Source organism: Perissodus microlepis, chromosome 10, assembly GCF_051167445.1.
Source record: "Perissodus microlepis isolate ML-2025 ecotype Zambia chromosome 10, ASM5116744v1, whole genome shotgun sequence".
Taxonomy (NCBI): Eukaryota; Metazoa; Chordata; class Actinopteri; order Cichliformes; family Cichlidae; genus Perissodus; species Perissodus microlepis.
Window position 1 is genome coordinate 11,547,524 of NC_140470.1, and position 13,783 is coordinate 11,561,306.

The following is a 13,783-nucleotide window of genomic DNA, read 5'->3' on the forward strand; positions in this document are numbered from 1 at the left end:
TCGCTTTTTGTGTATATGTGAAACCACCGGGAGCCTGGATGAGGTCAGGCACTACCATCGCTGAGAACAGCAACACTTTTAGTGTCACAGGACTTATACTTTCCTCTGTGTCACAATTCATTTCTTACACAACAGCCTCCTCAAACAGCAAAGGGAAAACAAGACCCGAAGCCTAAAAGCAAGAAGAAAACCTGCAGCACTGATTGTTCTGACTGTCTTGTGAATTTTTAATGCTCTTTGAATGGGAAGGACAGTCTACGTGTCATGCCCTCCCAACTGTTTTCTACAGTAAATGTTCCTGTCCATTTACTTGGACAAGTGAGCAAAATAAGATGGTACAGAGGGTCTGAAAAGTGAAGCCAATGCTACAGAGCTGCTTTTGCAGTTACAAAGAAGTTCAGTTGTACACAAATGGAAAAAAAATGCCCTCCAGGACCCTTAATCCATGACCTCAGTAAACACTTACTTAGAGAGTTTATGGACTCAATCACTACTTCAGATCTTAATAAATACAATGTGTATAAATATACGTAATAAATACAATATGTATTACATAAAATAAACTTATTTCTGGTTTTTATACCAGCGCTGGTATTGGTATTGTTACACAGGTACATTTACACTCCAGCTCTCCAAAAACCCAGCTGATGATGATTCATCTCATAAGTCATGGTACACTTCTCTCTGCTATATAAGCTGCCTTCGTAGGTTAAAAGCATCAGCATCGTTTTTGGTATCTGCAGCACTGCCCTCGTTTTTACTTAGTAACGTATTGTCAAAATCTGCAGTATTGCACAGCACTACTGGCTGCTGACGGTAGATTCAGATCTATCAGACAGATGGAAGACAGAATTATATTGAACTACTGGTTAACTGGCATCAATTTTGTAAGGATCTTCTTTAAGTTGAGCTCTCATTCCACAACTGATGTCCAAACTTAGCAGTTAGACGCTGGCATATCAGCAGGATATCTCTAAGTGCAAATATGAAGTGATTTTTAAAGTGCGTTGTTAAAAATAAAACACAATGCATCATCTTCCAACCCACGCTGGTGCATTACAATCAAATGAATCACAGCAAACAGACAGATAAACTCAGCACACAGTCTCATGTTGCATCCACACATTAGTATTCACCTCCTGGTTGAGGGCATAATCAGAAATGTGGGTTCGTCTCACTGCACTGTGGAGGAGACAAACTGTGACTCCAGAATACAGATAGAGACTGAGTGGTTGTTTCAGGTCTCAATTATATTTGTTTGTCTGCCCTCAGGGCTCCTCGGGTTCGCATGTGTGGATGAGCAGGTCTGTGCTTTGCTTTCTGCGGCTTGCCTGAGCTGGGCCGAGCTGCAGGGCCATCAGCCTAAAAATTCCTTGGAGAATTCCCTTTAATTAAGCAGGCTGGAGCCATCCAGTCCTGCACTGAGCTGGATGACTGCCCAACAGCCTTCAAGCCTCTTTTCCCACTGATGGAGACTTCTTCTTGTTTTTTCTTGTTTTTTACAGTGATTTGTCATCTACCTTCTTCAGAACCACAAGTTAATAACTGTCCTCTTACACTAGACGACTAATTACTGCTATGCTACTCAAAAGAGGGCAAAATGTGAGGAGGGATTTAACTGTCACAGAAGCGTGCATGGACTTACCTGTTTACAGTCTGTTTAAGCTGCTGATTCTTTCATTTGTAGTAGCCAACAGCTACACATTTCTAAACTTCACACAGCCGTCTTATTGAGTGCCAGTTTGAACAAAACAAAAAATGTCTATGAAGTTCTAATGCTCTCACTATCCTCTCTGCAGCTGAGCACCTGCCAACTCTACCATTTCCATGTGTCTGATGTTGTTTTTCATTTGCTTAGCTTTTAACTTACACTTCTCTGGGGTCTCTTTTTGGAGGCACGGGCTACAAAGAGGCCTTCTACAAAAACTTGCTCTGTTACACTCTCTGTTTTCCTTTTTCAGAAGCCATGTTTCCTTTTTGCAGTCAAACTTTGGAAAAAGAAAATGAAGGCACAGATAGCTCGCTTGTTGTGGTTATTTGAAGGGCATTACAGTTCAAGTTGGGACATCACACACTCTTCATGCCGCTCTTTCATATTTGTATTTGTCGCTCAAGTTGAAGGTTCATAAAGTAGACCTCAATGATAAAGTAAGAAAGGCCAGTAAAAGAAAGAGGAGAAAGGATAATACACTCTCTCTCACACACACACCTATGTCTTAGCTTGTCTCTGTGTTAGACAAGCTCTCTTGTAATGTCTTTAAATAGCTCGTCTTTGGATTTTGGCTACATTTTGTTCTCTTCTCTGTTTAGATGATCTCACTCTGCTTCAATAATGTTAAAGTCCAGGATCTCCATTGTGTGTTTTCTATCCAGGTATGCTTTCACTGCGCAGACAGTGTGTTTATGATCACTGTCATTCTGAAAAATCAAGCTGTTGCCAAGATGTCCAACCCAAATGGCTGAAATGAGCCTGCACTGTGTATCACAAATGGTTGCAGATACTCACTGTTGTACCTCTCTTCCGACCTCCTGAGGACTAACTGACAACAATCTGAACCAGAAATATAGAACTTCATCTCTCCATCAGACCTGTTGCTTCTGATTTTAAGTTCTTGTGTAATTTGGCACAACTCGGCTTTTCTCCTTGTTTCCCTTCCTTGAAAGCCTGTCTTCCACTGAGACCATTTCTGCAGAGGCTTTTGTGAAAAGTAGATCGATCAACTGAAAGCCCAGATGCATCTCTGACTTTTTTTTCCTGTTTCTCAAGGACATGACTTTTAGATACTGTAGATAAGCCTGCCACTTATCCATTTTCCTCACTGCATATCATTCTGAAAGATGTTTTTCGTTTTGGGAATTGCCTCTTTGATGCAAAAATGCAATTTTATGTCTGTTAGACTGGTTTATCTTTGGCTCTTTTGCAGTGTCACCTAAAGAAACAGGAACAAATTATATGTTTTTGCAACAGGCTGTTAGTTACAAAGTGCCTAAAGAAACTACAATTTAAAATGGGTTCTTTGGTGTCTGCTATCTGTAGACACAACACCGGTTCATCCCTTGAATTAGGTGCTATTTATACTTGAATGAATTCAGCGGTCAGTGGTAAGGGACAAACAAAATCCTCTGAAAGTGGTCATGTACAAGACTGGACTGAAAATGGCTAAAAAAGCAGCCAATACCCAAAGAAAAACTTTTCAAGATCTTCAGCAAGCCTGGAGAACTATTTCTTAAGAGCACTTTAAAAAAATTATAAGAAAGTCTGGCTCCTTGTAAACAAAATATAGAGAAGCAATGTTTGGTTTGAGACTTTTGCACAGCCCTATTTATATACATATAGATATAAAAAGATATAAAATCTCTGAGACAAGCTGTCTTACCAAGCACTGATGCACAGGCTGTGAGCCGCAACCAGCAACCTGCTGACTGTTGCCTCACACTTAAAGACTGAGTGGGGGACGAGTGTTTGCTGTTTCTCGGTTGGGATGTCAGGAACTCGTGTCTGCTGCATCAGCGTTTTCTGTCAAATAACTTTTAAATACTTATTGGCGCAGGACAGCTTTCTTTTAAATTTCAGCGTATTTTTGTCAGCGACTGAAATACAATTTATCATATTCCTAAAACTGCTCTTTATGTTTTGTATTTCAGTTGCCATATTTTCAGGTTTATTTCTTTTTATTTCTTGTGCTTGCATTTTTATCCCGACTGTGTATTTTACTGTGTATAATATTAGTTTGTTGTAATGCACTGTAATTATTTCCTGAGTTAGCATAGCCTGAGGTCATCTTATCACTCTTAAAGCTGCTTTTGTTATAAATCCAATAACAGCAGTCTAGACATTTTGCCATAATGTTCCCTCCATATGTGTCTCGCTCACTTGTCACAGACTCCTTTAAATTAAACATACGCATTGTGCATTCATTGTAAATAATAGTGCACTGACTGTATCTCACAATCAGGCAATCTGTGCATCTTTTCAGTGTCTTTACCTTCCAATTAAAAAGGGCTTTGAGGCAACTGCTGTTGTTTTTTGGTGCTATAGAATTGAATTGAACTGAACTGAGTCTTTAAAGGATAAAGCAGACATACAAAACACATTTCCTATATCTGAAGTATTAGTAAAACCAGTGCTTTGCAGTACTTTAATTTCTTCTTTCTTACGGGTGTACTTGCTAACCATCCTGGCATAATACTGCTCCCAACTGACTCCCTGTAGTCTGCACAAATGTGCATCATCAAATGTGTGCACAGCCTGGCCAAAATCAGCACTTGAAAATATTCCCTCTAATTACATTTTTCCTCCCCAAGAACCTTGTATTCAAAAGTGTGTGGAGCGTGGAAGGGTGGAAACAGACCCCCTGTGATCAAGGTGTGGTAAATTGTCCTATCATTAGGTTATAGATACACCTACAGTTACATTTTTAGAGAAGTACAGGGTGGGCCATTTATATGGATACACCATATTAAAATGGGAATGGTTGGTAATATTAAAGTCCTGTTTGTGGCACATTAGTATATGTGAGGGGGCAAACTCCTCAAGATGGGTGGTGACCATGGTGGCCATTTAGAAGTCGGCCAACTTGGATACAACTTTTGTTTTTTCAATAGGAATAGGGCCATGTGACACATCAAACTTATCGGTAATGTCACAAGAAAAACAATGGTGTGCTTGGTTTCAACGTAACTTTATTCTTTCATGAGTCATTTACAAGTTTCTCTTTGTTCACAGCCATTGACATGTCGAAGAGGTTAACACGTGAGGAGCGGATTGAAATTGTGTTGATATCTGGTGAACGCAGTAAACGGGTCATTGCAGCAGATTTCAATGCAAGACACCCTACGAGACCACCCATCTCCCATGCTACAGTCAGCAAACTGCTTGCTAAGTTTTGTGAAACTGGTTCAGTGTTGGATTTGCCAAAATGTGGACGCAAGAAAACTGTCACTAATGAAGAAACATCAGTGGCTGTCCTAGCTTCATTCAGCAAGAGCCCACAGCGTAGCACTCGCTGCACGTCACTGGAGAGTGGGATTAGTCGAACATCCCTTCAGCGGATATTAGCTACTCACAAATGGCACCCTTACAAACTCCAGCTACTGCAGCATCTCAATGAGGACGACCCAGATCGGCGCACAGAATTTGCAGAATGGGCAAAACAAAATTGGAACAGGACCCTCAGTTCATGCAGTTCATGCAATTTTGTTCAGTGATGAGGCAAACTTTTATGTGAATGGTGAAGTTACCAAACAAAACCACCGCTATTGGTCTGACACTAACCCACACTGGATGGATCCCTCCAAGACTGTTGGAACAACAAAAGTGATGGTCTGGTGTGGTATATGGGGTACAACGATACTGGGTCCATTCTTCATCAATGGAAACCTCAAGGCCACTGGATATTTGAAATTGTTACATGATGATGTGTTTCCCTCTTTATGCACTGAAGCTGGCACGTTCCCTGAGTTTTTCCAGCAAGATGGTGCACCACCACATTATGGCTGCCAGGTCCGAGCATTCCTAGATGAACAGTTTCCTGGAAAGTGGATTGGTCGTCGTGGGCCAGTTGAATGGCCCCCAAGGTCTCCCGATCTGACCCCCTTAGACTTTTATCTTTGGGGTCATCTGAAGGCAATTGTCTATGGTGTGAAGATACGAGATGTGCAGCACCTGAAACTATGGATACTGGATGCCTGTGCTGGCATTTCTCCTGCGGTGTTGCTATCAGTGTGTGAAGAGTGGGAGAAGAGGGTTGCATTGACAATCCAACACAATGGGCAGCACATTGAACACCTTTTATAAGTGGTCAGAAACTTGTAAATAACTCATGAAAGAATAAAGTTACGTTGAAACCAAGCACACCATTGTTTTTCTTGTGACATTACCAATAAGTTTGATGTGTCACATGGCCCTCTTCCTATTGAAAAAACAAAAGTTGTATCCAAGATGGCCGACTTCTAAATGGCCACCATGGTCACCACCCATCTTGAGGAGTTTGCCCCCTCACATATACTAATGTGCCACAAACAGGACTTTAATATCACCAACCATTCCCATTTTATTATGGTGTATCCATATAAATGGCCCACCCTGTACATTGTTTGACATAGGCTTGTCAGTATCAGTCACACTGTTATGATTTTGCCTATGCTATCTGACATGTCCTGCCCCACCATTAGCTGGTCAGGATTTTAGCTATAAATATCAATACCTTTAACAGCAATTCCCAACAAAGCAACAGCCAAAACTGCAATTTCCCTGATTATATAATAATGACCCTACATATAGCATAATCTCATTTAACTTCCTAGGACCTGGCGCCCACATATGTGGACATCACATTTTGGGATGTCTAGACCAAAATAATACATTTTACTCTACAAGGGCCTGATATCCAGTTACAGGGACATTATACTGCCACTGTTCTATGGAAATTTAAAACGAATGTGCTCCTATGTGGATCTCATTTCTCTCAGAAACAAAAAATCAGGTAAAAAAAAACAAAAAAACGTGCCCAAATATCGAAGAGAAATTAAAAATGCATGCCATGGAAGAGTTCAGGTCTTAGGTAGTTAAATAAAGCATGCTTCATTCTCCTACTCACAGGGTGTGGAATTCCAGTGCACCTCTGGGTGTTCAGCACTTCTCCCATTTCCCTCCACAGCACCAGACAGGGAGAGTCACACTACATGGCTCAATTCCCACAAGCTCTCTGCCTTTCCAGTCTTTTTATCTCTCCCTCTGACTCTTCCTCTGTCTGTCAGCTGTGCAGGAGGAGGCTGGAGGTGATGGGTCCTCTCTTAGAGCGATAACAAATCCACTGTGCTTCTATTATTGATGAGAAGCCTTAGAGGTGTTTATCGCTCCGTCTTTACTTTACTGAAGAGATGAGCAAACTGATACTTTTACAGGTGGTGAGAGAGCCAGCAGAAGACCAAAACTCCCACAGCACATTTATCAACAAATAAAGCCTAGAAGAACTGAAACTGCCTCCTTGACTACAGCATCTACCGAACAGCAGATGTTTGCAAATAAAATGTATTAATGACGAGTTTTATAATATCCTGACAGAAGGCATCAAAAGATTTGAATCATAATTCTTCTGATTACTGCCTCGCAGATTAAAAACTAAATCATGTCCACAACGATTGTTTCCTGATGCATGAGTGATCGCAGTTGTGTTTGCTCACTCCTGCCTTTGTGAAAGATCTTCCCTCAGGCTAGGAGGGTAGGCTATTTATAGTAGGCTCATTGTTGTTGCTGTTATGGGACAGTGTGTCCTACTTACACTGGGAGCTGATATTACATTAAAGCAAGTGTTGATGTCACAGCTCGTATAAGGAATCATTCTCAAGAGACACGGGCCTGCCTTGCCGCTCTTATGCATCTGGAGAGATACTTGTCTGACAGATGCTGCCGACAAGGCAACGATTCACATTAAGCCACCGCAGAAGAGACGTTATGGTTGGATCGGTCAGATCTGACACAGAGTGACCACCGTTGTATGACTGGATACGTTGAATCTAATACGGAAGCAATTTGAGAACACTTGAAGAAACCCTGGATCTAAATTTGAAGGGCAGGGAAAAGCAAACTTCTCTTGATTAATGAAAATGTTCAGCACTGTCACTAAAAATAATCCCCCGCATCAGAGGAAATGAAGACAGATCTGCAGTGAAGGTCAGAGTAAAACTCATAAGGCCTGCAATAATGAGGATCATTATGTAGAGGGCAGAAGCCTTTATACACAAATATCTCAGCGAAGAACAGAAGGCTAAGATGTGCCCAGGATTAATGGTTTAAATGCACACAGCACGCACACGCACGCACAAGCAGACTACACTTGTGGGCTTAATGGCTTTTGTAACTCTGCTGTGCAGCTGTGTGCAGCATCTGGAAAAAAACAAAACAACTTTCTGCTGTCAAATTGGTCACTGTTAATCCTTGTGACCCTACAATAATACAGCGAAAACCCAAGAACGAGACAACTCGCTATGACCAAGCACTTGGTGAGGAAAGAAAATCTTCAAAACAATAGTGCAAATTAATGCAAAACACTACTGTAGCTACATCTTCCTTTTGAATACAGTCTATGGGGCAAACTCATCTAATTTTGGCACACCTCATAAACAGACTACAGTGTCTCACTTGAAAGGAAAAAGCTTTAAAAGTAATAAGTGTGCAGTGCAGTTGACAGCTACTCAGTGTTAGCATTACCTTCAGTCTGAGCCTGTGGAGATAACATCAGCAATACTCTACTATTTAGCTTCACGTACCTCAAGAAGACGTACGCTTAAAAAAATCATTTGCAAAATCTAATGTACTCACATGTGCACCAAACTAATCCCCCAAATGAACACTAATGATCTTCTGAGTAGATAGGAAAATTCTCAGTTAACACTCATTTAATACGTTTCTGACAATGAAATATTTTCTATGGTGCAGTCACAGAGAGCAGCACACATTAGCAAACACTGAACCTGAATCAAGATTCGTGTGGGAAAACTGTAGCCGATGATCACCTAGGAAACAAGGATGAGAGAACTGTTTAATTCCTCCACGTGAATTAAGCCCAAGTGACCTCAAACAACATGCATACACACACACGTGCGTGCACAGACACACACACAAAACAACAAATAACAAGCCTTAATTTAATGTACCGCCTTCCCTGTTTTAAAATCAGTTCTAAATGAGAGTGTCAAGATCTGAGGCGATCTTCACACGTGCCAAGTGTTTAGGGTAATAATGAAAAAGGAATGAAAAGTGGGGAGCGGACCAAGCTAGGAGAAATGGCGTATTTTACTGGCAGTGTAGCATGAAGTGGCGCTTGCAGCAAAAAGTGGGAAATAGCATGTTTCCTCTTTTAGAAACAATGGAACAAGCCGAATCATGAGGCTGGGGGAAGAGTATATTTCTGAGGCAATCTTAGATTTACTTCCTGATATTCGAGGAAAAGAGATTTGTTTTTTTTTTTTTAAGCAAGGCTGAATTAGCACTTTGCAAACTGAATACCTGCTCCAGTATCAAGTTGATCCTGTCCACCTCACAGTCGATGAGGAAGCGTTTCTCCTGCCGGCGGTCCATCTCCTCGATGATGCGCCTGTACTCTGTGGGGTCCACAATGTTCCCCACCGAGCGAGCTGTCACCTGCCAGTTATTGGCTACAGCAGACTCCATGATAGCTTGGAGGATTGCAAACCCTGGGGGAACAGAGGGGAGAGAGCTCCATCACACAACTGTCTTTTTGGATTTCAGAGCACACAAGAAGGAAAACGTGCTCAGAATCCCAAACTCCCTGTGCGCTGAAAAAAACAAAAACAAGGATATTGTGGCTTCCAGCAATGGTTTGTAACCATTTATTGTCATACAGAATGTAAACTATTAACTGATAATGCATTGTTAACATGTTTAAACAGTACCAATCATCTTGTAGGCACCGCTTGCAAGGAGGAAAATAAACGTGAGAGAAAAAAGCGTGAAGTAAGTAAACAAAGAGGCGCGCTTCAGAGTAAAAACTGAGCTGTACTGGGGCGGCAGTCAAACAGTCTCCTGATACTGAAATATGAACAGCTGCTCGAGTGGATGGCTAGAAGAAGATCTGCTGCGGGGAGGGGGTTGTTTGTTTGATTTGCCTTTTTTTGCCAGTCTAAATTCTGACAAACGCTCAACACATTTCGCGTAAAGGTAGTAAGAAAAGCTAAAATTTGAGCCGAAATTAGAGATGCTTGGGAGCTCTTTCTTTACACTGCATATGAATAAAACAGACATGCTCTTGTAATTAGGCCTTTCCGGAACGTGCAGGTACAAGATTAATGAGTCTCTTCAGAATTAATATCAGGAACGGCTGCCAAATGTTTAAAAGGATCGTAAAAGAAATATTTGACAGACAAAGCAGATTCAAGAGGCTCCACAAAGAATCCCCACAACCGATTAGCTTAAAGCTGCAGCTCTTATAATAAAGATAGATGCATTATACAGCATAATTAACCATTAACTGGGAAATTACTGAGCTGTCCCACGCTGCCTTAGCAGTTTGTCATGGGAGGTCATCATTGCTATCTCTTCCCTGGTAGACTGAGGAATTTAAAGTTGCAGAAAGGACAAACGATATGGAAGAGAAATGTCTGTGTTTCTGCGTATTATAATTCACCCGTGAAAGTTGCAATGCAAAAGTTTTATATTTTATATTTCTTTAAAAAAAATCAGGGGTCACAACAATAAGGTATGAAACATGTACCTTAGCAGATGCAGTGAAATAGACTTCCCAAAGGATCCAGAAAGCACAATTGGCAGAGCTTACTGCACCCCGGGATGAATCAGTAGCTGAGGCACATGAAAGAAAGACGCTGAGCTAAGAGTAAGTTGGCTGAGCGGTGACACATTAAAAGCATAGACTGTATATAAAAGAAAGCCACATTGTTATAATGGAGTGTGGTGGTTTACTAAGGAGATTAAGGACTGGTGGTCAGCAGTCATGACAGGGTGCAAAGGGAGTTTCTAAATCAGCTGAAAAAACACATCAGTGAGTGAGTGACATGGAAATAGAGCATACAGCTGTGTGTTAGCTTCAGAAACACCATGTTTTAGCCAGTTTTTGTGAGCAGAGGGTACAAATCTTAAACCTGAAACACTGTAGTGAAACAGTACACCTTGTTTATAAGATTCCTACTACTAAGCTATGGTGTGGCATTAGTAAATCTGGATTAATAATTGAGGAGATTGAAAGAAAGTGTAGGTAATACAAGCTTATTTTGGTTACAGTGGTGCAAGATCTTTTTAAACAGGCTTGTTTGGATGATTGAGGCGAGGTTAAATAAAGTGAGTCATTGCTGCATGCTGCCTTTTTGAACGGATCAATTTGTTGCCAAGCAATCTGAGAGCCCATCAACACATTTGCAGGACGGTTGCAGCAGCTGATTTTTCAGAGCTTCCAGTGCAGCCGAGTCCAGGCCAAGACTTCCTGTTTCATCTGCCATTCATCAGTCACTGTTTACAAAATACAGATACATATTTAAACGAGAAGCACTCCAACAGCGCAAACCTCCGCCAGGGCAGCTCACTCTTTGGGCAGTATTTACTTTTAAGATAATACTACTGGATCTATTCATTTTGTTTTTCTTTGTTCTTTTAAGTGTCAGGGCTCTGTGTGCAGGCAGGTGGAGATGTGGATCCAAGTGCAGGACTCTGAGACGGAAATATAACTGAAAACCACAGCTTTATTGCTGGCACCAACAAAACAGAAACTAAACATGAAAACACTAACTGGAACACACAGGCAGGATCTGAGGGTACGACGCGACACCGAGCATGGGAAAACACAGGGCTTATATACACAGGGTAGTAACGGGGGAATCGGCAACAGGAGGGAGACACAGCTGGGAGAGATCAGGGCTAACGAGACATGGGGAACAAAGCTGCACACACTAACATAAGACAAAGACTTTCACAATAAAACAGGAAACATGAATCACAACTCAGAGACACGGACTCAACACAGAGAGACAGAAAATGACACATGGAACTGAACTATACATGAAACCACAATTCCTAAAACATGGATAACAGAAACATGAAACTCTAATAATAATCATCACAACCACAACAAGAGAACAAGAAAACAATCCATGATGCAAAATTAAACCAAAACATAATAAACTCAAAATACTGGGTCCAACGGACCCAGAACCGTGACATTAAGTGTACTTTAGGAAGTTTGTAGTGCAGTAAAAAGGACACATTTTAGAGTCCACTTAAAAGAAAGGAAGGTGTGGGATAAAATGACACATGGCATTTGGAATCCCCATATACATGATTCATTTCCTGAATGTTGGCAATGCAAACAAAGGTAGCTGAGTTACAAGCACAGTTTTAAAGATAAAATGTATTTTAGGAAGGTTTGACCTTATTTAACTTTGATGAAGAGGTCACAAATCCAAAGTAACATGATATATAGAATCCCTATATATCATTCCCTATATGTTGTCAGTACAAACAAAAGCAGTACAAAGCAGTATAATAAGTATAAGTATAATCACATTATTATCACTTTAACCTTCAGATCGATCTATTGACCTTAAAAGAAAGATCAGAGGACAAATTTTAAATAATATTTTAAATCTTTATAGTGTACTTTCTATATGTTGACACGTTTTTTTTTTCCTCAATTTTTGACCATTAAAGTTGATCTTGAAGACCTTATGGGTGGATGTAAGCATATTTTAGCTGTTAACGTGACCCGTGATCTACACTCTAATAATGTAATTATTCAAAAATGATCAGGTGATGGTTTTAAAACTGCATTTCCACAAATAATGCCCCTGTTTTGCTCTTCACATGAGCAGTTTCCCCGCATGTAACCTAATCCTGCTCAGCATGACTTGTGAACACATGAACTCCAAACGCAAACCAAGAAAGCTTCCTGTAACAAAATCTTGGCCCTTGCCTACACACCAGCTATCCAGTGACGGTTCATCTCTGTAACAGCAGAACACAAACTGGCTTTGTTTAGATATTTATATAATTCAAAGTTGAAATATTCTTTCTAAATCACTCAAGAATCTCACTCAGTATATTTAAAATATTTTATACATCTTTTGCTGTAAGTAGGAAGGTGACCTTTGAAAAGCCCAAGCTGAAAGATTATGAATAAAGTAAAGATTTGCATCTCTACATTCTTTAAAGTACAGTACACAGGACACGTCAAAAATGCATTACGGCAGAAGCTTATTACATACTGTACTGAGTCACAACTAATGGGCAGGGGAAAAAGTGCTGTTTAAGTCAGAGCAGGAACACTTCAGCTGACTGGACTAAATGCATCACATGCTGTTGCCCTTTTCTTTCACAGAAGGGATGAAACTGTTGATTCTATGAAATGATAGATATTATTACGGGTGCTGAATAAGCCGGTGTGAAATGTGTTTATGTAAATACAAGTGAGCTTCACAGCTTCTCTGCAGGAAGCAGGAATTACAAAAGCTAAATGAAAACTGGTTTTACTCTGTATCCACATCAAGGGACACGCAGCCTCCCTGCAGCACAAACCACAGTTCAACATCAGGGATACTCGAACTGTTATATCACCTGTGTGTATGTTTAAACATGTCAGCGCTCTCTAACACTTTAGGTAATTTTTGGTTGGGCTACATGTTCATTTGTAGAGCTACAGGGATCGTAAGATAGTTTACCACGGAGGTTCTTTGAATATTAAACATGGACTTTTAATATTAAAGATTCTTGAATAATTCACTTGTTTTTGCCATTACACCTGAATTTTTAAAGCCAGCACCATGGAGAAATATCATTTGCTTGAAGCTACTTAAATTTGACCTTCACAGCCCAGAAAGATGAGTGACGTTGGTACTAGAAGTCTGTTTTCACATTTATTGTTTATCCAGTGAAGGAAAGTTTCTCAGTCCACCCCCTAATCTGAGTTTAAAAGATTAAGATGCAAATATGACTCTTTAAAGTCAAACTATAGTTTCCAAATTAGTCTGTGAGCTGATTATGATCTAAGAAGAAGAAAAACGTTTTTCTGCACACTGCAATCTCAACAGGATGTCTCTTTGAAAACTGCAAAAACTCCAGATGCAGACAAATCCCAGCTACTCTATGCAGACACTGTAGGGGTTGCTAAAAACTTGTTTTCTTGTACAGCAGCTCAAATTAACAAATGACAGGGAGTCCCACCATAGTTCTTCTTTTCAGGAGTAACAGCTGAGCCGTTCTCACTGCTAAAATCCTTTTGAGTTTCACTGAAATGTACAAGCTTTTCAAATACCTTCC

General features: G+C 40.5%; 1 protein-coding gene across 7 annotated transcripts in view; it reads right to left on the bottom strand.

Annotated features, from left to right (window-relative positions):
* The window catches only part of LOC146378864 (glutamate receptor 3), a 77,808-nt gene that overhangs the window by 33,169 nt on the left and 30,856 nt on the right, over positions 1-13,783 (bottom strand). For all 7 annotated transcript variants that reach the window (XR_014801527.1, XM_084941967.1, XM_084941968.1 and 4 more), the window contains exon 4: positions 9,011-9,198. Coding sequence is in view for 6 of the 7 variants with exons in the window: in XM_084941967.1 (XP_084798093.1) it covers positions 9,011-9,198 (188 nt within the window). In the remaining variant the exon portion in view is untranslated. The remainder of the gene's footprint in view (positions 1-9,010; positions 9,199-13,783) is intronic.